Source organism: Prionailurus viverrinus, chromosome B2 (assembly GCF_022837055.1).
Source record: "Prionailurus viverrinus isolate Anna chromosome B2, UM_Priviv_1.0, whole genome shotgun sequence".
NCBI classification, from domain to species: Eukaryota; Metazoa; Chordata; class Mammalia; order Carnivora; family Felidae; genus Prionailurus; species Prionailurus viverrinus.
In genome coordinates this window covers 143140477-143167051 of record NC_062565.1, presented here as the reverse complement: position 1 = coordinate 143167051, position 26575 = coordinate 143140477, and the positions used below count along the sequence as shown (strand labels likewise).

The 26575-nt window shown below is 40.6% G+C and overlaps 1 protein-coding gene across 6 annotated transcripts in view; it reads right to left on the bottom strand.

Annotated features, from left to right (window-relative positions):
• The window catches only part of TULP4 (TUB like protein 4), a 260270-nt gene that overhangs the window by 176697 nt on the left and 56998 nt on the right, over positions 1-26575 (bottom strand). For 3 of the 6 annotated variants that reach the window (XR_007152147.1, XR_007152148.1, XM_047858549.1), the window contains exons 2-5: positions 23662-23710; positions 17272-17636; positions 17091-17173; positions 15399-16976 (exon numbers count right to left, since the gene is read on the bottom strand). Coding sequence is in view for 4 of the 6 variants with exons in the window: in XM_047858549.1 (XP_047714505.1) it covers positions 15399-15650 (252 nt within the window). In the remaining 2 variants the exon portion in view is untranslated. Of the gene's footprint in view, positions 1-15398; positions 16977-17085; positions 17174-17271; positions 17637-23661; positions 23711-26575 lie in introns of all 6 variants that reach the window. The other 3 variants (XM_047858551.1, XM_047858552.1, XM_047858553.1) reach the window with 2 other exon arrangements.

The following is a 26575-nucleotide window of genomic DNA, read 5'->3' as shown; positions in this document are numbered from 1 at the left end:
CAAAACACATTCAGTCCGTAACATCTCTTTAAGTAAGTTTATTTTTTGTAATTGTATGGGTGAAGAAATTCTGACACTATTTCAGATGTATTATGAAATTCGACAAACTAGGGAAGAAAAAATACAAATATTAAATGGAGGAAGCCATGAGGGTGGTTGGAATTGGAAATACTGGTGTAAACTGATCATTTCTACATATACATATATGCATATCCATGTGCATATGTGTATATATATGGATTTGTATGTATATGTGTGTCCGTTTATCACCTCTCAGCTCCAAATGCACCCTTCAGTGTCTGCTCTGTAATAATAACAGTGTAATTCCATTAAACATTTCTCCTTTAATGTGAGCATGATGTTAAGCTCTCTCAGTAGATGGCACTGGAGGGACACAGTAGGGGAAAAGAATTCCCAAAGGTCTTGGGGTTGGGGGATACTGGGTGGTCGTGATAGAATCCAGTGGAAACTGCCACAGCTACTGGCTCAGAACACAGTCCCTCTTGTGACCTCTTGGCCTTTGGCTAGTGACATTTCTGCGGTCCTCTCAACACAGAAACCAGAGCCCCTATCACCTGTTCTCCCAGCTGTTCATGGCCTGGAAGGTCACACATTGAGCGGTCATTCCTTCTGTAAGCCCCCTTCCTCCAAGCCCCCATGTGACCCATTCACTTTGAGAGCCTTCTGCCTCCAGACTACCCCTGCATAACACATCATCAGCTGGTGATCACCTGCTCCTCTAACTGCCCTCCAGAGGGTTGTTTAGCACTTTCCTCCATACCAGTTCCAGCCTGGCTAAGCCAACCAACTTCTTTGCTATCTGTTGGGATGAACCACACTTTTTCCAATGAGATTTGAACCCCCTTCCAAGCTTGTCCTTCCCTGGGTCATCACTCTCAGTCCTAGGGTCCCATATAGTTTCTTTGTATCTTATACTTACTCTTTTACGAGTTTTAATTTTTAGGTTAAACTTTCCTTGTTTCCACTGTGTGGTTGCTATCTCCTGACTGGACCAGGCCTCTACAGTATGTATATTTATAAGTATGTATCCACTGAAAGAGCCCAGTGGCAGTGACACCCCAGTAGCGATGAGTATACCTACAGGCTAGATCTTGGTTTCTAATACCATACCCCCCACCACCACACCCACAGAAAAGCAGATCTCGTCCTTAGAGAAATGACTGGAGCAAGGTATGTTCAAGATGAAGATGGAACATCCTGTTATGTCCCAAGGTAAAGAGATGCCCCCAATGACTGGAGTGTATCAAAGGAACACAACAGCCTAAAGGAACTTCCATGACCAAATCTAGAACAATAAGAATAAAACTGGGTATAATTAAGCTCAATAAGCACTGAAGAAAACAAATGAAATCCATGAGTTCATACTGGTAACAGACAGGTAGGTGGATGGAGGAATGAATGGATGAACAGGGGAGAAGAGGGAGCTCTTGCTTACAGAGAATATCCATATGTGCAGGAAAAACTGGAGTTGAAAATCACCATTTTGCAACTGTCACAGTAAAGGCTGGTTAAAGCAAGAATCAATGGATGATATATCCATGTAGGAAATTCTAACAAGGAACAGGATATGTGCATAGTTTTTGTTTTTGTTTTTTTAATGTTTACTTATTTTTGAGAGTGAGAGAGAGAGATAGAAGGGCAGAGAGAGAAAGAGGGAGAGAATCCCAAGCAGCCTCCACACTGTCAGCTCAGAGCCCAACAGGGGCTCAAACTCATGAACCATGAGATCATGACCTCAGCCAAAATCCAGAGTCAGACGCTTAACCAACTGAGCCACCCAAGTGCCCTGATATGTGCATGGTTTTAAAGTGTCCTCCCACCAACTGCTTATAAATGCAAGGGGAAAAACACAGTAACTACACAACAGGAAAATCAGATCAAAATTAACATCAGCAACGAGGGGCAGATGGATACTGTGTGCCTCCACGTGATACCCTAAGAAGGATACAACATCCAATATCACTTATGGAGGATTCAGCTGGGGATGATTAACCTGAATTTAATAACAAAAATCAGACAAACTCCAAATGCAGAACATTCTATGAAAGAGGGAGTGTTCTTCCAAACTTTCAATGTCATAAAACAAAAACAAAAAACCTGAAGAACTTTTCCACATTAAAGGGGCTTAAATAAAGGATACATGAAAACTAAATGAAATATGTGATCCTAAACCGGATCCTGTACTAGAGGAAAAAATTTAACAAAAGAGGAATACAGACAGTACATTAAAGTACTGAATTAATGTTGAATTTCCTGAAGTTGGTAACTGTATTAATGTGGTTATGTGACAGAATGTCCTTATTCTTAGTAAACATACACTTAAATATTTTGGGATTAAAGATCATGATTATAATATATTCTCAAATGGTTTGGGAGGGACACACGGACACACACACACACACACACACACACACACAGAGCATAGGAAGGAGGGAAACAGTGCAAATGAGAAATGAGTTCAGGTTAACAATAGGTGAATGTGAGTAAAGACTGAGTGAACTTTCTTGCAAGTTTGATGTAAGTCTGAAATTATTTCCAAATAAAAAGGTTTTTAAATGCCTTTTCTCCAAGGTTCTAAAACATACATAAAAAACTTCTCTGGAATAAGCATGCAGCTCTACCACAATCCTCAAAAAGAAACAATGTTGTCCAAAACTACACAGTCTAAATGGTAACCACTAGCCACTTGTGGCAATTGAGCACTTGAGATGTGGTTAATTGGAATTGAGATGTACCAGATTTCAAAGATTCAATATGAAAAAAGAATGTTATCTCATTAATAGTTTTTATACTGATTATATGCTGAAATAATATTTAGATATATTGAGTTATATAAAACATTACTAAAATTAATTTCATCTATTCTTTTTTTACTTTTTAATGTAGCCACTTAAAAATTTTAAATTACATATGTGGCTCATATCATATTTCTATTGCACACTGCTGATCTAAAATACAATAATGCTTAAAAAAAAAAAGAGGTACTGATCTCTTAAACAAGTGTTTCATTACTAGGTGAAAATGTTAATTTACATTACAGATCCTGACTACCCTAAAATGATTTCAATCTTGAAAATAAGGTAGACAATTAGGCTTTTTGTATGGCACAAGTAAGGGGAAAGAAAAAATTTTAAGGCCTAGCAGACAGGAAAGAGCTCTTTGGCCATGTTGTTTAGGTAATTCCCTAATTAGTCACAAATGCCATCTGTAGTAAATCTCCTGAAGACAGAAAAATAAAATCTAAAATCATGAAAATATCAAGTAAATGGAGAGATAAGACCTGTTTGTTTACATTTTTGTTTTGAGTCAAATGAATAAAATCTTCCAGGTCCTAAACATTAACTTATAGCATCTTATAAACAAAGCCATTAAACATTTCTGCTACCAAGAAGTTTACAAAGTAGACCTTACTGACAACTATATTATTTCCAAGGTTATTTATTCTTCTATTTTAAGGCTCTGATTAACGAACATGTCCTTAAATTCTAAAATCTAAGAAACAAAGAGAACAGAGGTAAGACAGAATTGGTTTTTGTCTTGAGCATTGTTGTGGGGTCACATGCAGTGAGAAGGGGTTGGAGGTGAGCTTGAACAGGAGGGTTACTCCAGGACAGAGAAAGGCCCCTGGGACAGAGACAATTTCCTCTGCATTTAGTAGACCAAATCTAAGTAGGCCAAGTGGAAAAAACAACAAACGCCAGTAAATATTCCATAAAACAGCAACAATGAGGAAGAGAAACCAAAGGTAGGTTGCCAGAAGGTACAACAAAAATACCCAGCAGTATAATCTTGGGCAAAATGCACAGGCATGTTTGTTTTGGAAGTTCGGAGTCAAGCATGTGGGTGGACCCAATGAGAAATACCAAACTGCAGCACAGCACAGATCCTAGTGTTCTCTCTCTCCCTTCCCGCACCTTCCCCAGCCCGTCCCCACCACATCCCAGAGAGACAACTTTAATCAACTCTAGACACAAACCTCCTATTAGAATGATACCCATTGCCCAGTGCACCATGGATCAATTTCTGCATTATGCCTGTGCCATCCCTGCTGAAGGATCAACAGATGGCCCCACTACACCTGAAGCCACAAGTCAGGTTCTGTGAACTCGGATGGAAGTAGGCAGGATGAGTGAGCTCTGCTTAAAACAAAGTCAAGAATGCCTTACAGATAAGGAAGCAATACAGATGAGGTGTCCAGCGTTCCAGAATCCCAAACTACAGCAAAACTACCGGCATGAGCCTACCCTCCCTCCCACCAAGGACACTTCCCCACCTTGTTCCTAACCTCTTACCTGCCTCCCACCTCACATTCCATTCCTGAATTTTGCAATCATGAGGCCACTTCTCAACAGTGAGGCTGTGGCTCCACTGTTTTAGCCTTGGAAGGAAATGCAGGTGGGTAAAATACTCAAGGAGGGCAGTGAGCCTAATAATAATTAAACAAGAACAAAGACTTAGTGAACTCTTTCATGTACACTGTCTGTGGACTCCAAATTTGGTCACCGCGGCCACCTTTGGAGGCAGGTGTTATTGTTCCCTTGTGGAGAATACAGCCACAGCACAGAGACAGTCTGGCTTAAGAATCCACAAGCTCACCTATTAATATATCATGAACAGATTCTATAGCTGGGGAAATATTTATCTGCCCAGAACTCCAGCAATAATCTCATTTACTCTCATTTTGACATGATGTAGTTTGAATCTGCTTCCCTACAAGGCTATTACCAAAAAAATGATTGCCTTGTATCCACATCCCTCTCTCATTCTCTGTAGCAAAATTACACCAAAAAGACCGTGATTTCCATGTCTAAGTTACTTGCAGCCATTATTATTTATTTCTATTAGGAGAAAAAAAAAGTTTTAATCTCTAAAGGAAAAAAAATAAACAATGCCATTATTTTGACAAATCTATTTTCTTAGTAAAATATAATTCTATTATATTCTGGTTTTAGTTTGGGGAAAATAAATCTGTACTTAATGCTTCTAAGAACCTTTAAAAATATTTTAACAAGGGATTTCTGATTTAAGATGTCAAACTAAAGACAATCCTAAAATCCTTCTCTTAGAAATCACCTCACAACAATGGGGCACCTGGGTGGCGCAGTCGGTTGGACGTCCGACTTCAGCCAGGTCACGATCTCGCGGTCCTTGAGTTCGAGCCCCGCGTCAGGCTCTGAGCTGATGGCTCAGAGCCTGGAGCCTGTTTCCGATTCTGTGTCTCCCTCTCTCTCTGCCCCTCCCCCGTTCATGCTCTGTCTCTCTCTGTCCCCAAAAAAATAAATAAACGTTGAAAAAAAAAATTAAAAAAAAATAAATAAATAAAAAATAAAAAAAATTAAAAAAAAAAAGAAATCACCTCACAACAAGAACCATGAAAAACAAACACAAAGGCCATATTCAGTGGTGTCCAAACCATACATATGAAGATAGAAAATGGATAAGGAGTGGCAACTGGATACACAGAACAGAGTGAGGCCAAACTGAGTGCCTGCAGAGAGGTGCCCAGGAGCAGAAAGCCTGGAAAGGTTCAGGAACTAGGTGCTGGGAGAAAAGCCACCAACAAGTCAGGTCAACGCAGGTGCCCACACTGGGGGAGGATGCTCCTGCCCTCGGAGCACTCTTGAGGAAATCAGGCAAGGCTGCTCCCTCACAGCATCAGATGCTGATGGCTCATTCACCTGGCAGAGCCACAGAGAGCAGCTTTCGGTACCTGACACAGTGAAGATAGTGATAAGGACTGAAACTTGGGTGACCTTCCAAGAGGTTAAGAGTGAGTATGGAATCTGAGGGGCCCCTGGTTCAGTCTCAGCTCTATCAATTAGGAGAGATGTATTACTGGGCAAGCTGTTTAACGTCTCTGTACCTCAGTTTCCTCAGCTATAAAATACGATGATACTACGTTCAAAATCATGGAGTTGATGTCAAGATTATATGAGTTAAAGCTCTTAGAAAGGTATCTAACACACAGCAAGCACTAAATGAATATTAGCTCCTTCTCTTCTTCCCATCACTACCTCTCCTCCAGCACACACACACACACACACACACACACACACACACACACACACACCCTTAGCTCTTGGAATGCTGGCAGAAGTAAATTCACAGGCATGTGACTAGAAGGGCCTTATCTAGAGAAACTGAACAACCCCAAAGAAATATGCTTGGTTGACACAAAAACAGACATTCAGATCAATAGAACAGAATAGAGGACCCAGAAATGGACCCACAAATGTATGGCCAACTAATCTTTGACAAAGCAGGAAAGAATATCCAATGGAATAAAGACAGTCCCTTCAGCAAGTGGTGCTGAGAAAACTGGGCAGCAACATGCAGAAAAACTAACCTGGACCACTTTCTTACATCAGACACAAAAATATACTCAAAATGGATGAAAGACCTAAATGTAAGACAGGAAGTCATCAAAATCCTTGAGGAGAAAGCAGGCAAAAATCTCTTTGACCTTGGCCACGGCAACTTCTTATTCAACACATCTCCAGAGGCAAGGGAAACAAAAGCAAAATGAACTACTGGGACCTCATCAAAATAAAAAGCTTCTGCACAGTGAAGGAAACAATCAGCAAAACTAAAAGGCAACTGACAGAATGGGAGAAGATATTTGCAAATGACATATCAGATAAAGGGTTAGTATCCAAAATCTACAAAGAACTTCTCAAACTCAACACCCAAAAAACAAAGAATCCAGTGAAGAAATGGGCAAAAGACATAAATAGACACTTCTCCAAAGAAGACATCCAGATGGCCAACCGACACATGAAAAAATGCTCAACATCACTCATCATCAGGGAAATACAAATCAAAACCACAATGAGATTCCACCTCACACCTGTCAGAATGGCTAACATTAACAACTCAGGCAACAAAAGATGTTGGCAAGGATGCGGAGAAAGAGGATCTCTTTTGCACTGCTGGTGGGAATGCAAACTGTTGCAGCCACTCTGGAAACCAGTATGGCGGTTCCTCAAAAATCAAAAATAGAACTACCCTACGACCCAGCAATTGCACTACTAGGTATTTATCCAAGGGATACAGGTATGGTGTTTCGAAGGGGCACATGCACCCCAATGTTTATAGCAGCACTATCAACAATAGGCAAAGTATGGAAAGAGTCCAAATGTCCATCAATGGATGAATGGATAAAGAAGATGTGGTGTGTGTGTATATATATATATATATATATATATATATATATATATCCAATGGAGTATTACTCAGCAATCAAAAAGAATGAAATCTTGCCATTCACAACTAAGTGGATGGAACTAGAGGGTATTATGCTAAGCAAAATTAGTCAGAGAAAGACAAATGTCATATGACTTCACTCATATGAGGGCTTTAAGACACAGAACAAATGAACACAAGGGAAGGGAAGCAAAAATAATATAAAAACAGGGAGGGGGACAAAACATAATGAGAGACTCTTAAATATGGAGAACTAACAGAGGGTTGATGGAGGGGTTGTGGGAGTGGGGATGGGCTAAATGGATAAGGGGCATTAAGGATATACTCCTGAAATCATTGTTGCACTATATGCTAACTAACTTATATGTAAATTAAAAAATAAATTTTAAAAATAAAAATAAAAAAATAACTAAAAAAAGAAATATGCTTGGATGCCGACATTTGATGGTTAGAAACAAAACAGTCAGTTATCCCCCAGATTATTCCACAGTAAACTCCACTGGATGAAACACCTGGTCATATATACACCTACACAGAGGTGCCAAACAGCTTCACAGTACATTACTTTTAAACATCATCGTGATGGGGCGCCTGGGTGGCGCAGTCGGTTAAGCGTCCGACTTCAGCCAGGTCACGATCTCGCGGTCCGTGAGTTCGAGCCCCGCGTCGGGCTCTGGGCTGATGGCTCAGAGCCTGGAGCCTGTTTCCAATTCTGTGTCTGCCTCTCTCTCTGTCCCTCCCCCGTTCATGCTCTGTCTCTCTCTGTCCCAAAAATAAATAAACGTTGAAAAAAAAATTAAAAAAAAAAAACAAAACCATCATCGTGAAATTTCAGCGTATCTACCAAAAAGAGCAGATGCCAAAACTTCCAGATATTTTAAACAGACCACATATAGAGGATTTAGAGTAATAATAATAATAATAGTAACTAATTTACAAAGCCCTCATGAGGTACCAGGCACTGTTCTAAATCCTTTACATACAGTTACTCATTTATTCCTTACAACAAACTTACATGAGTAAAGTACTATCTGTAAACCATTTCACAAATGAGAAGATTAACAGTATGGGAAAATTAAATAATATATTTAAACAGGATTCAGAGTCTAGCTTCAGGGCCTTAACTACTATGCTTCTCAATAATAACTCTCCAAGTTTGAAGACTATGGAAAAATGCCTTTGAAATTCAGAAGCAACTAAAAATCTATACCTACACAAACTATCAGTCAAGAGTGAAGGCAGAATTAAGACATTTTTAGACACACAAGTCTTGAAATTTTTAACTTACAAGGGTCTTTCTTAGGAAGATACTGGAAATTGCACTCGAACAAAATAACAAGTTAAACCAAAAAAGACAAAGATACAAGATCAAAGAAATGAGATCCAGCAGAAGGGGCAAAGGGAATTCTCAAGGTGATGATAAAAGGGGAGTGCAGGAAGTCTGTGGGACAGCAGGAGGACAAAGAGCTCCCAGATGGAGCTCTCCAGGAAAGAAACGGAACACAAAAAGAGCCAATAAATTGTCTTATTGGTTTGAATGTGTAGAAATGTATTGAAGATGCTGTAAGATTCACAACAGGTAAAGAAACTACACTAAATAAGACTACTTTTATCACAAAGAGAAAAAATGCTCAACAGTTAAGGAAATATAATTACAGTATCCAATGTGACTCGCCTGGCACAATACTGACACAGTTTAAATAATGTACACACTTAATAATGAGTTAACCCATTATAATAGTGAAATACTGGGATGATTAGCTTGTAAGGCAAAGTTGGGCTGAGTGATCATGGAAGGGAGAGCTAAATCTTCACCTGCCAAGACAGGAAAAGAAGCCAGCAGACAAATCCCAAGACGGATTAATCAAAAAGGTAATAATACAGCCTTCAGTGAATAGCCAGGACAGTGAATAGCCAGGTGGGGAAAGGAGAAAGAAGTTATAACACTGCTATTTTTCATAATTAGCATTTACCCATGTGTAAGTATTACTGTGATAAAGATGAACTCACACTACTGAGCTCTGATGTAAAAATAGCTAATAAGCCAGTTAGGTGGAACAAAATTCTAACCTTAACATACAGAAATAGTCCTATTTCTGCCTCTTTGCTAGAACAGTTCCCTGTTCAAAGAAACAATTCATAAGACCAATTTACAAGGGCTGTTTTTCAAATACACCTTCCATCTATAATTGGTTATTCTCTTATCTCAAGAGTCTAACTAGGGGCATGCCTGGGTGGGTCAGTAGGTTGAGTGTTGAATTGTTGATTTCAGCTCAGGTCATGATCCTAGGGTCATGGGATCCACACTCGGCATAGAGCCTGCTTGAGAGAGAGAGAGAGAGAGAGAGAGAGAGAGAGAGAGAGAGAGAGAAAGACTCTCTCTCTCTCTATATATATATATATATATACATACCTATCCCTTCTGCCCCTCTCTCCCCTGCTTACACTCTCTCTTTAAAAAAAAAAAAAGAGAGAGGCACCTGGGTGGCTCAGTCGGTTAAACATCTGACTTTGGCTCAGGTCACGAGCTCACGGTTTGTGAGTTCAAGCCCCGCATCAGGCTCTGTGCTGACAGCTCGGAGCCTGGAGCCTACTTCAGATTCTGTGTCTCCCTCTCTCTCTGCCCCTCCCCAACTTGTACTCTGTCTCTCAAAAATAAACAAACATTAAAAAAAAATTTTTTTTTAAAGGAAGAAAGAAAGAAAGAAAATCTAACTAGGGCCATTCATACACTATCACAGTATCACAGTGACATGTTTAGATGCTACTTCTTGAAGACTATTATTTCCATAATAAATTAAAACTATAAATACATAAATAGGGGCACCTGGGTGGCTCAGTCGGTTGAGCACATGACTATTATTTCAGCTCCCATCATGATCTCACAGTCCTGAGATTGAGCCCTGCCTCAGGCTCTGAGCTGTCAGTGCAGAGCCTGCTTGGGATTCTCTCTCTGCCCCTCCCCTGGCTCACGCTCACTCTCTCTCTCAAAATAAACTTTTAAAAAATAATTACAAATACACATAATGTTATAAATATATAATAAAAATTAAATTAACTAAATAAATTCCAAAATAAGTTAAGTCAATACTGTCAACTCAGATTTCTACCTTGGTGGAAAAATGCACTGAACAAAATCATCACCTTTATACCCACATTTGATTTTTTTCAACACTTCTTTTTGACTACAACAGTCTTCTAATAGTCCTAGAGTGCAACCAAAGCCAAAAGAATTGCCTTCTTTCATTCCATGAACATTCATCACTATTGCTTCCTCATCATGACTACTCAGGGTCCAGCCTTTGCCTTGCACTATGCCCCAATATTTCACCAAACTCTTCGCCATCCAGAACATATGCCAGCTACTCATAACTCTTTCTCTGATCACTGTGGCTCACCTTTTGTGAAGCAGTGTCTTACAGAAGGAAAAACAGTCAGGCATGAACTCTATCCCTGGTCTGCCATCATTATCTAGCTCTATCCCTGGGACAACTTTCAGAACATTTCTGAACCTCAGATTCCTCAGCTATGTAGAAGATAAAACAGGGCTGTAGAGAGTCGTTGCAAGAGTTCAATAAAATAACAGACATAAACTGTCACCAACATTATCTCCATACAAACCATTATCAAGTCCTCTGACATGTAGGTCACCTGGGCAGGAACTGCTCCTTGGTCACTGTGGGGCCAAAGCCCAGCAGTGGCCTGCTGAGCATGGGCTCTCAAATGTGTCCAGAACCCAAAGGGGCTCTGAGATGCAGCTCATGCCCCAACCCCATCCCCCGCAAAGGCATTACCAGCCACTGTGGCCCCCAAGGCATCATCCTCTGCCCCACTGAGATGCTCTGCACCCCAGCACATCCACCACCTACGTTTTCAAGTCTAGTCTAAAAAAGAAGACACATCCCTCACCACGAAAATTAAGTTAACTATGACTGCATTTCAGAAATCCAAAAATATATTTCTTAAATACCACATTTACTTCATTTATATATTGTTCCACCTCCCCCCCCCCCCCCCCAGTCTCACTAAGAAGATCCTCTTATCCCATTTTCCCCACTCAGAAAATCTTGACTACTAACACTGGCAGACAAAAACGGATCAACCACCACTGGAGCGCCTGGGTGGCTCAGTCAGTTAAGGGTCCAACTCATGGTTTCGGCTCAAGTCACAATCTCACAGCTTTGTGAGTGTGAGCCCCGCTTCGGGCTCTGCGCTGACTGAGGAGTCTACTTGGGATTCTCTCTCTCCCTCCCTCCCTGTCTGCCCCTCCCCTACTCGTACAGTCTCTGTCTCTCTCAAAATAAATAAATAAACTTAAAAAAAAAAAAAAAGGACCAACCACCAAACTCTAGTAAGCACATTTTACCGTTTTAAATTCCTTTCCGGTATATAAAATTGGCTAAGTTCCTATCGTTTGTTTCATTTTTACTATAGTACAAGTTTCGCTGAAAAAGTAGAAGAAGGGCTGAGGGACTGTGGCTTTGCAATTCGTATCTTTAATTATACAACTTTCAAATCTCCTGTGCACAGCACCAGAGACCCAAAGTTCTAAAGGCAGCCCCAAGCCACTTCCGCCCCAACTGAAGAGGGCCTTATACCACTGACTACAGCCAAAGAACAGCACGCGGTCCATGCTCCCTGAGTTCGATGTGCCTACACGGTGGACACTTAAAAGTCCAAAAAGGGAAGAAGACAGACACAGTCACCTAGCATGCTAAAACACACCCACACAAATACACAGAGATGCTTGCTTTACCAGAAGAGCCACATGAAGTGAATCCCTAACAGATTATCTTTAACTCAGGTCATGAATACGAGTATGTAACTTTTCAAACTTGAGTACAGCCGGCATGGTGACACACTAACCACAGAAACAGCTACACATGAGCACTGTGTTCAGCCAGACTACGAAGGCAGCACCTTGCTTAAACCTTCTGCCATTGGATTAATCAGGGGACAGAATGCCCCAAGGAATAAAATCCCCATCACAAACCAGAGTGTATATATAAACAATAAACATTCCACACTGTAAGTGGGGAAAGAACAAAGAATGCCAACTGCCTGTCAACTATGGAGGATTTGTTCGAGGGATTATAATACATATATATAGGTCCTTGTCCTTGTCATCCAGCCAGACTCCAAAAGCATCTTCCTGGGGATACACATGATGTGATAAGGTAAATACAGACATGCTCAGACTGGAGCCAAGGGAAACACAGCACCTTCATGTCACAAAGAGAGAAAATACTTCTCTGAGGCCAGAACGTGGCTTAATCTTCTTGCATCACTCAGAAAAAAAAAAAACTATCTAAATTCTATTTCTCAAAGCCCTATTCAAAGGTCATCTTCACAACAAAATCTGTGGTAAACCTCAGCCTTAATTCTTTGAACAGCCCAAATCTTTCTTTCCACGCTTAACTGAAACACATGAAGAAAGAGACATCCAGGTACACACCTCACCTTTACTGCTAGACCGTGGGCTCCATCAGGCAACATCCATGACTTATCCTGCTCCACGTTGGCAAGTACACACAGCACCCAGAACATGACAGAGATACAATAAGCATCTACTGACTCAAATCATATGTGTTTTCAAATCTTAACTGTGAAACAAAAGTTTTAAAAATGCTGTCTCTAGCCTCATGACTAGTAACAGAATTTAAGGGTATTAAGTAACATTACAAGGGCTGGAAAGAATATAATTAAGTAAAGAGAGTATAGGAGATACTCAATATCACCATTTACATACACGGCATTCACCATTTTCAAAGCCCTTTCAAAAATACTCTGATAGATTCTTATAACAACTCTGAAAGAATTATTATTTCAATTTAACTATGTGTAAACTAATGACTTGAGTGACTTGGAGAGGACCACACCAACTAGTTAAGTGACAGGGCTAGAACTTTTTGAAACAGACATATGGAAACAAAGGAACAGAAATGGGAAAAGATGCCAGCGCCCCGGGAAGTAAAACACAGTTCTCTTTTACATCCATCATTATGATATCATAGGGAGTGATCACAAATCTACCAACTCACCTTTTGTGAAGAATCCGTAAGGAAGGAAAAAAAAGATCTGCAGTGACTTTTCATTGGCTCTAATGCAAAATTAGCCATTTTCTCACTAGAATTAGTGTATAGATCCTTAAATATGTTCAGTATTGTTATAAATGATTTTTTTTCAATATGTGAAGTTTATTGTCAAATTGGTTTCCATACAACACCCGGTGCTAAAATGATTTTAAATCAAAAGTGGCTGTCAAATCTCTAAGTTTAAGAAAGTTGATCATTGGGGGACCTGGGTGGCTCAGTTGGCCAAGCGTCCAACTTCAGCTCAAGTCAGTATCTCACGGTTTTGTGAGTTCGAGCCCCACATCCCACTCTCTGCTGTCACCACAGAACCCGCTTATGATCCTCTGTCTCCCTCTCTTTCTTCCCCTCACTCATGCGTGCTTGCTCTCTCTCTCTCACTCTCTCTCTCTAAAAAATAAATTAACATTAAAAAAAATAAAGTTGATCATCACTATGCACAGTGGTGCAAAAATAGGACCAGGCTTGGCATAAGCATAAAAAGTGTATGCATGCATATGTATGTGTATATGTGTGCATGTGTGTATGTGCAGTTAAGTATAGAGGCATTCATAAAATATTCCTTAAATACAACCAAATTCAAATTCAAGAGAAGCTTTTTATACAACGGAAACTTTTTTATACAAAAAATTCAAATTCAAAAGAAGCTTTTTATACAACTGAAACTTTCATATACTGATAGGTGGGGGCATAAAATGGCACTACCACTTTGGAAAATTGGTGATTTAAATGTATACCTGTACCACGACCTGAAAATTACACTGTGCATGCACAGATCCATAAAAAGACACGAATGTTCAGAGCAGGTTTAGCCATAACAGCCAAAAACTGGAAGCAACCCACATGCTCTTCAATATAGAAATGGAATAATTGTTTCTTCCTTGAATGGAAAACCAACATCAATCAAAAAGAACAAACTAATAGCACACACAACAGGGATGAATCTCACAAATATCACAGTGAGTGAGAAAAGCCAGACACAAAGGGTATATGATCAATGAGCATGAAGTTTACATTAACACAAAGTTCAAGCACAGGCCCAACTTATCTGGGTCACCTCTCAGCAGGGTGCACAACCTGGGAAGGGCCAGCAGGTACCTGTGAGGGATGCTGGAAATGTTCTACATCTTGATCTGGTTGGAGGTTACATGGATGACTGCACAAGTCAATGATCACTGAGACGTAAGCTTAAGACAAATACACTTTACTGTATGATGATGTACTTCAAAAATATTCTCCCACTTTTACAACAACTATTCAATAGCCATATATGGATGCTTTATGATGGATTCCACCTTAGAAAACAAATAAGCTATTGAACAGTGAAGCATGAATCCTGTTAACACGCTATGTAAGTACATCTCTTATTTTCAAGACAGTACCTAACACTTAAACATTGCTCAATAAACACTGGTTGAATGAATTTCACATGTAATGACAGTTTATGTTTTAGAAGTCCAGAGGTATCTGTATGTATGTATGTATACACAGCATAATATCCTCAATATAATATACCCAATAGATGTGAAAAACTATGGCTCTTGTCCAATTAATTACTTCTGTCACCTCTGTCCAATGAATTCCTTTCTTTTGCACCTCCAAGTACAAGAAATACATGCTAGGTGTTAAACCATCATACGGAGCAAGGCAGATCTTAACTGTGCAAGGTGAAGATGGCATTACTTTCATTGTTTACACTGCCAGTCTGACTGACACAGGCCAGTAACTCTTGGCTATGCATACAGGGTGACCGAAAGGGCTGACACGCATGATACACTGGTCAGAATCATCCAATCTAACCTCTCAGCCTGGGCAGAAAGCTGCACTGGTATCCCTGCCAGTGGGAAAGGAGAGTGAGGGGCATCCAAGAGAATGGACATACTCAGAGAGGGACACAGGCCAGCAGGAACTGTGTCCACCTTAACATGTTCCCACTGGGACACAGAAACCAGAATTCAGAGTTTGAAAAGTCTGCCTTGGCAGCAAGTTGGGAAAATGAAGCAAATTCTGAATCCACAGGGAGGGGGCTCAGAAAGACCACGACAAGTGACCAGACAAAAGTGTAACAAAGCCCCAGCTCACCTCACTATTGTGGCCCCGCAGGTTGAAGTTTATTCTCTGGGGAGTGTTTCTGTCCCGGCGGCAGTGGCTCGAAGTGAAGGTCACCCCAACAACGCCGCGGCCGTTGCCCGTGGCCAGCCAGCCCTCCTCATAGTAGCGCCGCCGACACACTGGCTTCTCCTTCTCACTCTTGGGAACGCGCCCCTTCCACGACAGGCAGAGGATGTTGGAGTCGCTGCAAAGGACAGGCCCATGCTCCACCGCTGCATACATACTTTTTTCCAGTGAACTCTTTTATTTAAATAGTAATGCTGAATGCCAGGAAACTTAAACCAATTCTTTTCATTAGTTGATTGACTGGATTTTTGTGGTTGGCTTGCGTTGTTTTCCCTGACCCCTTTTAATCAAGACTGACCTGGATCTAATCAGAAGGCCAGTATTTTATAAAGATCCACCAAATGCATAGTGAAAAAATTCCTCTAGAAAAGATGATGGCAGTCTGCTAAGAAAAGGTAATGCTTAAAAACAACATGCGTCTGTTATTCTTTTCAAGTCCTTAGAGGAAGAAGAGCATCATTAACATGTGCCGATCAAGAAACTAAGTTTTCTTCTCTTAACTCAACTTGGTTATTCTCGTTCAGCCTGAGATTCCAGTTTAGTGTAATATGATTCCAGAGACAAAGGGTTGCAAATACATAGATTTCAAGTAACTTAAGGCTTTAAAGAATCCCTCGAGCTGGAATTTTCTCTTTAAAATTTCAGATGCAGAGACAGAACACATGGGATCATCTTCCTTCTGAAGCCACTCTCTGGCATGTTTTCTCAACTAGACAAATTTCTGCTGCTGAAGCTGAAAAAGATTGCATAAAGGGGAAAAAAGGCACACAAACCGTGCAAAAACAGACCAGAGTTTGTGCAGACAGCAGTCCAAGTTCAGGAAGAAAAAGACTCTTGCCACTGTTCAGAACCAGAAACTTCCCACCTCAGGGCCCGGCCTGACTTCCCAGCAGGCAGGTGGCTATGTCCTGGTGAGGAGCTGGGCTCCATCTGACCTCCCCCTGATAAACCAGTGCACTCCTTGGTGTCATGGAGGCGGAGAGAGAAAATCCCTTCACTCACAGGGCCAGAAGGTTCTAAAGCTCTTTAAGTGGCACAAGTGTTTGCCTTGAGTGAATCCTAAATCCTCTTGCCGCCACAAGCGGGCCTCACTACAGGATTCTGTCTCTTTTGTCCCGTCTCCTTCCTCCCTCCCTATTTGCCTCTCCCCTTTCTGCTCCTAAAGATCACATATTTTTCCATCTTGAAGGAAAAGACTAATCTCAGAATTAAGTCCATCAAGTAATCTTCCTCCTATATGCAAGTCTTCTTGGACTCAACAGGGAAGGGAATCCCTTAAAATGAAAATACAGGCAAGAGTCGGGTTCTTCCAGACTGTTCCCTAAAGAGTCAGCATGTTTTCTGATGGGCACTCTCCTGCTCACATTCAGAGACTGCTTCCAAATGCCACATGTACAGTCCAAAGAAAAGCAGCTTTGCTTGGATGTTCCTTGATATTTATTTTATAAATACTGGTTTCAACTGCTACCTTGAAATGTTATCCTATAGATACAGAAAAGGAAAAGGGAAATAATAAATTAAAATGTCGAGAATACAGTTAACTGAAAAAGGCAAAGGAACCAGTCCATTGTTCAGACTTGTCCCATCATACCTGACCTTGCTTTCCTGAAGTCACGACCACACAGCCAGAGTTACTTCTCAGTCCAGAGTTTTGAAGTCTGTCCAGATCACCAAAACCACTAGAAAATAAAGTGCAAAACTCACTGCATGACCCCTCCTGTGCTGCTTGAAGCCACACTTCACTGCCGGCCACCTTCTCACCAAGCCCTCTTTTTACCCTGGGGAGATGCTTCTGAGGCTTGAGCTGAGGAAGTTTCCTTTTCTTCTTTCTGCAAACTTTCTTCAATCGCGAAGAGCGCGTGGAAAACTGACCACTAGTAGTGTCCTCCTCCCCCCAGGCTCCTGAGCCCCACAGCGTCAGGTTGCTCCATCTGAGTCTTGCATTAATTTTCATCAGTTGTAAAACTCTTCAAGTGTGCACCAGAGTGAGCCTGTCTTCCTGTGTAAACGTGTATGTGTACAAAGAAGGGCTTAGATATGCACAGACATGCGCTCTTCGATGGGCACCAAAGCACCTCTTTCCCAGCCGTTTCAGGAACCGTCTGACTGATCACAGCTTGAAGGCCCTGGAGTCTTACAAATCTGTAAAAACAAAACAGGATATGAACAAAAGAACTTGAACACACTGAAGAAGACAAGTTCTAGCTGAACAGGAACTGGGAGGCCCCATCTTTACACACACATATATAGATGTCAAGTGGAGCTACTGCTTGCTAAAACTCTCATAGTAAAAGGGCACACCTAGCCAGCTTATGGACAGCACACAACACAAGAGGCTGAACGCCATGTAACACTTATGCAACTTGCTAGGAGCTGGGCGTGTCTGAATGAAATCCTCCCCTCTATTCTCCCACACCATGCCGTCCTTTCTAAGACTCTGGGTCCCGCGTGTGCAACTTTATCCCTCCAGGGGCCATCATCCTAGTTATAGTTGCATAGGCACCTCAAAAAGGCGACTGAAGAGGTGCAGGCAAGTTATCTGAATTGATTTTTTCACTATGGGTAAAAGATGTTGCCTGAAGACACAAGAAGCAAGGGCCTTGAAAAGCCCCATCCCTGACTGCTCGCAGGTCACAGAGCCAAGAGCAGCCGTGTTCTCAGTTTTTGACTAGCAACAGGACGAGCAATAAAGTCCTAAAGAATCCATCTCCAGCAAATCCACCCTCTCTTCCTTCCTACTGCCATCAGTCCAGGCCTGCATCACATCCACAAAAACACACGGTCCCTAACTTCCCCACACCGTCCCACGTTCTAGAGGGCACTCAGGGTAACCTTTCTAAATTTCAAGGCCATCTAAAGAGCCTGGTCTATTCTCCCCTGGCCCAGGCAGTCCCCTAGAGGGCTAGTTAAACAGACTACCTCCACCCAAAATACTTGCCACTGAAAGTCTAAAGGCCAGGCCCAGGTATCTGAATTTCTAACCAGTTCCACAGAGATGTTAATGCTGCTGGTCTGAGGACTAGGCTTTGAGAACCTCTGGTCTATGAGATCAAATCCCAGCAAGACCCTTCTCTTCTCCGGCCACAGCCTCCAGCTCCCGCCCTGCCTGTGTTACCACCGTGGTGTCTGGCCACTCCCTATCCCCCAAAGCACTATGCTCTCCTCTCCTTCATGTCTCCACTCCTTGCCAGGCACCAGCTCACTTCCTTTAAAACCACCTGCGACAGCTCCTGTCCTGCGAAGCTTCCCAGAGCACCTCGCACTAACTTCTGCTACAGCGCTCATCACGCTGCATTCAAGCACTCTTCTCTATGCTCCTGGAGGCTGGGAACCACTCTTTCTCATTCCTGGCATAAGCTCAGTGTAAACTAGATATTCAGTAAAAGTTTATAGGCGCCAGGCAGGAGCAAGGCAAGCAGCTACACGTAATTTCCTTAAGATACTCTAATTCAGATGAGTCACGGTATATGTATTTTGTATGAGCCTATAAATCAAAACAACCAAATTCTCTCAGGAATCCTCTCAAGGAAGCACTTGTTCCTGAGGAAAAAAAGTAAAAACAAACGCTATAGAGTTCAAATTAATGCCATGTTCCTCCTCCTCAAATGCTAATACCACTGTATAATAGCCTTGGTCCTTCTTCTGACTTGGGGCAGCCACAGATGAAAAAGCAGACACGACTTCTCAAGACCCAGCTGTATATACATGGGTTTTGAACTATTTAACATCATGATCCATGATTATTAAAGCATCCACATTAAATATGACAGTGTAAGCTGTCAGTTCCCCTGAAATCCTCCTACGGGGTCCATGGAGTCAAAATTATTTTCATAATAATACTAAGACATTATTTGCCTTCCTTACTATATTGACAATTGTATCAATGATACAAAAGCAATAGTGGGTCAACCTCAGCTCTTTCACACCAGTGAAGGCACTGGTACCAAAATGTACCAGTACTCGTCGGAATTTCTTAAATGCCAGCTTCAGGGCACCTGGGTGGGTCAGTCGGTTAAGCATCCAACTCTTGATCTCAGCTCAGGTCTTGATCTCGAGGTTGTGAGTTCAAGACCTGCACTGGGCTCCGTGATGGGTGTGGAGCCCACTTTATAAATAAATAAATACGCCAGCTTCACTTAAGAATATTCTTGATGCAGTACAAATCATTAATTTCATTAAGTCCCAACCACTAATACACGGTTGGTTAATACTCTGTGTTTCAAAACAGCGAGCACTCAGAAGGCACCCCCGCCGACCACTGAAGTACAAAAGTGACCTTGGGAAAAGCCCTTATGCTGTCGTTTAAGTTGCAAGCTGAACCAAGGTCTTTTGTGTGGAATACCATGTTTACTGGGAAGAATGACTGGCAAATTATGGTAATTCAGGCTTGGGTGTTTGGCAGACATCTTCTCGAATATGAACAAAAGCAGCACATCACTTTAAGAAAAACAATGGACAGCCTTTGCCTCCTGTAATAAAAGGTGAGCTTTCAAGTTAAAATCAGAACTGTGGGGAAACTAGGATCTATCACTGTGAGCTTAATAGCTCCCCATGATTTAGCGACATTCTGCATGTGACTGGAGGGAACATTAACAGACGTGGACTGTTTATACCGTATTTCATATTTCATAGAATATCAGTATTTAGAAAAGTCATAGAATTTGGTGAACTGGTATTTTCCAAATGACCGATGCATGATGATACAAATTATGCTTGAGTAAAAGAGCTACCAAGGTGCAAGAAAGACAAACGGATTTTAATCTAACCAAGTACAAAAAAATTCACTGATATGTTTAAAATTCCATATTGCTACTGACCTTTCAGAAACTAACCTTGTTAAGTTTTGGTATGGTATCGAAAAAAGATCCATGATTATCTGAAAAGGCTATTAAAATACTTTTTCCTTTTAGGGCGCCTGGTGGCTCAGTCGGTTGAGCGCCCAACTTAGGCTCAGGTCATGATCTCACGGTTCATGAGTTTGAGTCCCACGTTGGGCTCTGTGCTGACAGCTTAGGGCATGAAGCCTGCTTTGGATTCTGTGTCTCCTTCTCTCTCTGTCCCTCCCCTGCTCGCACCCTGTCTCTCTCTCAAAAATAAACATTAAAAAAAATTTTTTTTAATACTTTTTCCTTTTCCAACTACATATCTGTGTGTCAGATTTTCTTCATATATTTTAACAAAAACAGCATACTGCAACAGATTGAATACAGAAGCAGATATAAGAAGCCAGCTATCTTTCACTAAGTCAGACATGAAAGATATTTTGCCAAAAAGTAAAATAATGCTATTCTTCTGGGTAAATGTTTTCAGTTAAAAAACATGGTAATTTTTCATAAGACACATATTTTTTAAAACATTTAATAGGTTTATTTTTTTAATGAATTAGTAATCTTTTTTAATTTCTCAGTTTTAATTTCTAGTATGGTAAATATCAATAGCTAATATGCACATAAACAAAAGTTCTTGTGGGTCTTCAACAATCTGGGAGACTAAAAAGTGGCCCTGACACCAAAAAAGTTTGAAAATCACTGATAATATGCTAACTCCCTGAAATATAAGCCTTAAATAACTATTACACCCAAGTATGTAGGATAAAACTCCATAGTAAAAGCAGACAAAAGTGTTTTTATAGAGGTTGCTATGCTTTTTCACCCAATTTTTAAAATTATAGAGCACTATATATGTTAAACAAATACAGCAGGTATTTTAAGAAAAAATGACATACTACTTTATGATGATTCAAATGAATAATGGATACAAAAATCTAATAAAAAATCACAACCATAATATCCTAATTACTGAAAGGCTGACATCCATTATAATGCTACCATTGATATAAATAGAAAGTCTTCTATTCTCATCAGGATGAGAAAATGAAGATATACTGGATAGCTTCTGAGGGAAGTTCACTATCAAATCAACACTCCTAAGTGAAAGGGGTCTGGTATAGAAAGATTAAAAAGTGATTATTCAGGGGCGCATGGGTGGCTCAGTCAGTTAAGCATCCAACTTCAGCTCAGGTCATGATCTTGAGGTTCCCAAGTTCAAGCCCTGCGTCGGGCTCTGTGCTGACAGCTCAGAGCCTGGAGCCTGCTTCAGATTCTCTGTCTCCCTCTCTCTCTGCCCCTCCCTGGCTGGCACTCGCTCGCTCGCTCTCTCTCTCTCTCTCTCTCAAAAATAAATAGAAATATTAAATAAATAAATAAATAAATAAATAAATAAATAAATAAATAAATATAAAGTGACTACTCAACTGAAAGCAGGGACTCCAATAGTATTTTACACCCATGTTCATGGCAGCATTATTCTCAATAGCCAAAGGGTGGAAGCCACCCAAGTGTCTATAGGTAGATGAACAGATAAGCCAAATGTGGTATATATGTGCAGTGAAATATGATTCAGCCTCAGGAAGAAAGAACTTTCTGTTGGACACATGCTACAACATGGATGAACCCTGAAGACACTGTGCTAAGTGAAATAATAAGGCAGTCACATAATTACGCACAAATATTATAAGCACACTTTTATGAAGTACCTAGAAGAGGCAAATTCATAGAGACTGAAAGTGGAATGGTAGCCGCTAGGGGTTGGGGGTGAAGGGACTGAGAAGCCATTATTTCATGGGTACAGCATTCCAGTTTGAGATGATGAAAAAATTTTTAGAGATAGACAGTGATGACAGCTGCAAAATAATGGAAATGTACTTACAGCCACTGAATTGTACACTTTAAAATGATTAAAATGTAAGTTTTTTTTTACATATATTTCACCTTAATTTTAAAATCAAGTAAATTAAGAAAAGCAACTATTCATACAAAGTCTTTTGATAACTGGTTGAAAGTAAATACTCCAAAGTTTGGCATTATGATGTTTTTTTGTTTTTTTCTTTTTTTTACATTTATTTATATTTTGAGGGACAGAGAGAGACAGAACACAAGTGGGTAAAGGGCAGAGAGAGAGGGAGACACGGAATCCGAAGCAGGCTCCAGGTTCTGAGCCGTCAGCACAGAGCCCGACACAGGGCTCAAACTCACAAACTGTGAAATCATGACCAGGTCAGACGCTTAACCCAATGAGCCACCCTGGCATCCCAGCCATTATGATGTTTTTCACCCTAAACACTGTAATACAGGCCCAGACCTGCTTCTGGTAATTACAGCTTATTTTGACTGTTTCTATATATCACTGAAAAATCCATCCCTGCTTCATGGAGATACAATCTTAAATAATACATGTGTCTGACTGAATTAATAACCTGACAGTGGTGTAAGAGTCAGTAAGCTTATAAAATGCTTTCCAATCTAACTTTCCATAATATCTAGTTTTTTTTTTTTTTTACGTTTATTTATTTTTGAGAGAAAGAGAGAGAGCGCAAGTGGGGGAGAACAAGGGGAGGAGAACAGAGAGAGGGGGACACACAGAATTTGAAGTAGGCTCCAGGCTCTGAGATGTCAGCACAGAGCCCGATGCAAGGCCTGAACCCACAAACCATGAGATCATGACCTGAGCCAAAGTCGGACACTTAACCGACTGAGCACCCAGGCACCCTGCATACTATCCAGTTCTTAATGGCAAATTAGGAGTCCCGAACTTTGAAAAATACAATTTAGGGACAGAATGGTATGTTGTTCAGGGAAGGAAACCCTGTCGGAATTAGATACTTCTGGATTAATCAATCAGCAAATCTTAACTGAATACTTACTATGCAAAATGCCCTGTGCTGAATTCTCTGCCTCCCTCATCTGTAATTAGATACTCTTTTTTCTAACTAGAGTTGTTTTCACTACAGTTTATTTTGGTCTATCTGAATCCTACTTTCCACAAACATGGGTAAAATTCACTAAGTGGGGGGTGGTGGGAGAAAAATACATTTTTGGTTTATTTTTTAATCATCTGAATTAATGTTAAAGATCAGAGATAAAATAAATTAGGGAAGATATTTTCCATTTCCACAATTTTGATAGAAATATATTCATTAAAAGTTACAAGAACGCAACCACTCTGGAAACCTTGGTATTAGCTAGTACTACTGAAGATCAGAGTACTCTCTAAAAAGCAATCTCACTCCTGAACATGTGCACTAGACACATCCTTCACTAGCACTCCTGAGAAAGACACACAGCTGTAGTAGCAGCATCACTAACATTAGCCAAAAAATGAAACCAACCTGAATGGATCGAGTGTGTCACATTCAAACCACAGAATTGTACACAGCACTGTAAATGAACACAATACAGAACATGGGTGAATTTCACAAACATAATGTTGAACAAAGGGATCCAATGAAAAAAATACCTACAATATGAATCCATTTATAGAAAGTTCACAACAGGCCAAACTAATTTTATTAGTTCAGACTGCATACGTAGATAATATAACATTTTAAAAACTTTTATAACATAAAGCAATACCGTGGTTACCTTGGGGTACAAGACTGTGAATGGGTGTTGCTGAGGTGTTGGCAATATTCTATGTCCTGATTGGGGTGGTGGTTACAGGGTGCTCACTCTGTAATTATTATTGACTATCTATATATCTGACATATTCTACTTGTATGATATATCTCACAATAAACAGGTTTAATAAGCTGTGAACTAGATTAGGCACCAATCCTTTGGGATTTTTAGAAAACTTAAATTTAAATCAATTAGGAAAGAATTTTAAAAATTATTATACCCAATCTTAACAAGTACACTCACAATCTAGAAAACCCCAGTAAAGTACCAAAGACACTGTTTTAGTTCTCAAGTTAAGAAGACATCCACAGGGGCGCCTGGGTGGCTCGGTCGGTTAAGCGTCCGACTTCGGCTCAGGTCATGATCTCACGGTCCGTGAGTTCGAGCCCCGCGTCCGGCTCTGTGCTGACCGCTCGGAGCCTGGAGCCTGTTTCAGATTCTGTGTCTCCCTCTCTCTCTGCCCCTCCCCTGTTCATGCTCTGTCTCTCTCTGTCTCAAAAATAAATAAATGTTAAAAAAAAAAAAGACATCCACAAACAAAATGCATATTAAGAATAAAGAATGGGGGTGCCTGGATGGCTCAGTTAAGTGTCTGACTCTTGATATGGGCTTAAATCATGATCTCACAGTTCAGGAGATCAAGCCCCTCAGGTCCCATGCTTACAGCACAGAGCCTGCTTGGGATTCTCTCTCCCTGTGTCCCCCCACAGCTTGTTCTCTCTTTCTCTCTCTCAAAATAAATATTAAAAAAAAAAAAAAAAAAGCTTTAGGAGTAACAAATGGAGATAAAATTTCAGAATAAAGTTACATTTCTTTCTAAAGGATAAAAATTTAAGAGAATGGTTAAGCAGAAGATTGAGATGAGAAGCAAAAAAGTCTATTTCAGGAAAAAATATATAAATGTTAGATGAATACAAAGCAGAAAGAAAAGCACAGCAGCAACTTTGGAGTAAAATATTCCAAACACCTTGAAGTTTAAGTTTTTGATTACAGACTTGTTTAGGGATGGAGAGAAGAAAGGAAAGGAAAATGAGTATTCCTGCTTGGTGATAAAAATTAAACACACCCCAATTTCTACTTGAGGGACAGCAACTGTGCTGTCCTGCTTATCTATTGTCTTAGACTCAGCTCTATGGCCAGGGTGACTCACTCCATGCTCCAGCCTCCCCTGGCTGCCCCCTTTTCACAGCTGGAAAGGTAGAGTTCAGCAGACCCTGAACTCTACATTTCTTTTTCACTAAAGTAACTATAATGACTTGCCTCTAATTACAGACACTCCTTCCCCTGGGGAATTTTCCACAACCCTTGAATATCCACCTAGTCCAAGGTGGTTCTAACTGGTTCCTAATTCATTTCAATAGCTGCTTAGAGGCTAGTTCAAATATGCCTTCCAAGACTGCCTTTTAACGCAGGGATACTCTCAGAAATGACTTGTCATATGGCCACCTACATATGAACAACTACATACATGAAAATGTCACAACACCCCAGCAAAGATAATGGAGTTCAATCATGATCTAATATATTTACTGTGCTATCATCCTCTGGCTCTCAGTTCTCAAAGCATGCTACTGAGAAAATAAAGACGTGTGCATGGCTTATGCCAAGCCTTGCTCAAAAGATGCACACTTACTACAAGTGTATTCATATCAAATCACTTTCCCATCGACGTGCACCATCAATTTTAGAGATGCCTTCCTCAGAAAACTTGTGTCTTATTCAGAATAGCACCAGTTCCTTCAGACACAGTCCACCAAAGCACTACACAGACTCAAGTGGCAAGGACCTCCTGTGCCCATGGTAGAGCTATCTTCCTGTTTAATTCATCATACCTACTAAAAAACAAAGTCCTACACTCCAATTTTCATCTCACCCACAGCACCCACCAGTACTGCATTTAAGTAAGTGTTCACTAAGGTACTAGGTATGCTATAGGGCCCCAGAGTCTTCTAAGAAAAAGGGAAACAAATACTGACAGATGAGGTTCTCCATACAAAGCCTGGGTCTACACCAACCACTCAGAATCTGGGCCTACTGAAGCTTAAGGCTGACAGGCATTGAAGCACATGTAAGTAAAGAATTCAAGTGAGGAAGCTGTGGGTCCACTGCTGTGTTCAGAGAACAGTAAAGAGGCACATTTTCAGGGAAAGCTACTCCCTATTTACTTTCTGTGCCTGATTTCAACAGCCAGTTCTAAGAACATGAGCATCTATCTGTATACAGAGTGAAGGACATGAAGGCTGTAAGACAAACAGCTTGATTATCAGTTTCAAAGAGAGTGAGTGTGGGCAAGATACTTCTAAGAGTGAATCTAGATCTGAAACTGCTGTTGAAATACTATGGTATCATATATGGGGCTCACTAGTACGAAGCCATGTGCCTTACTTAAAAAGGGAGAGTATTTCATTTATCAGAGTGACAAAGACCAAAACAAATGATAATTCCCAGTGTCATATAAGGTGTACAGAAATGGGAAACCAATTTGGTGATATAATTCAAAGGACTTAAAATGATGCAAACCTTTTGATTCAGCAATTCTACTTCTGGAAATTTATCACAAGGAAATAATGTTCAATCCTGCAAAGATTTAGCTATAAGGATTTCTACCACAGCATTTTCATATAT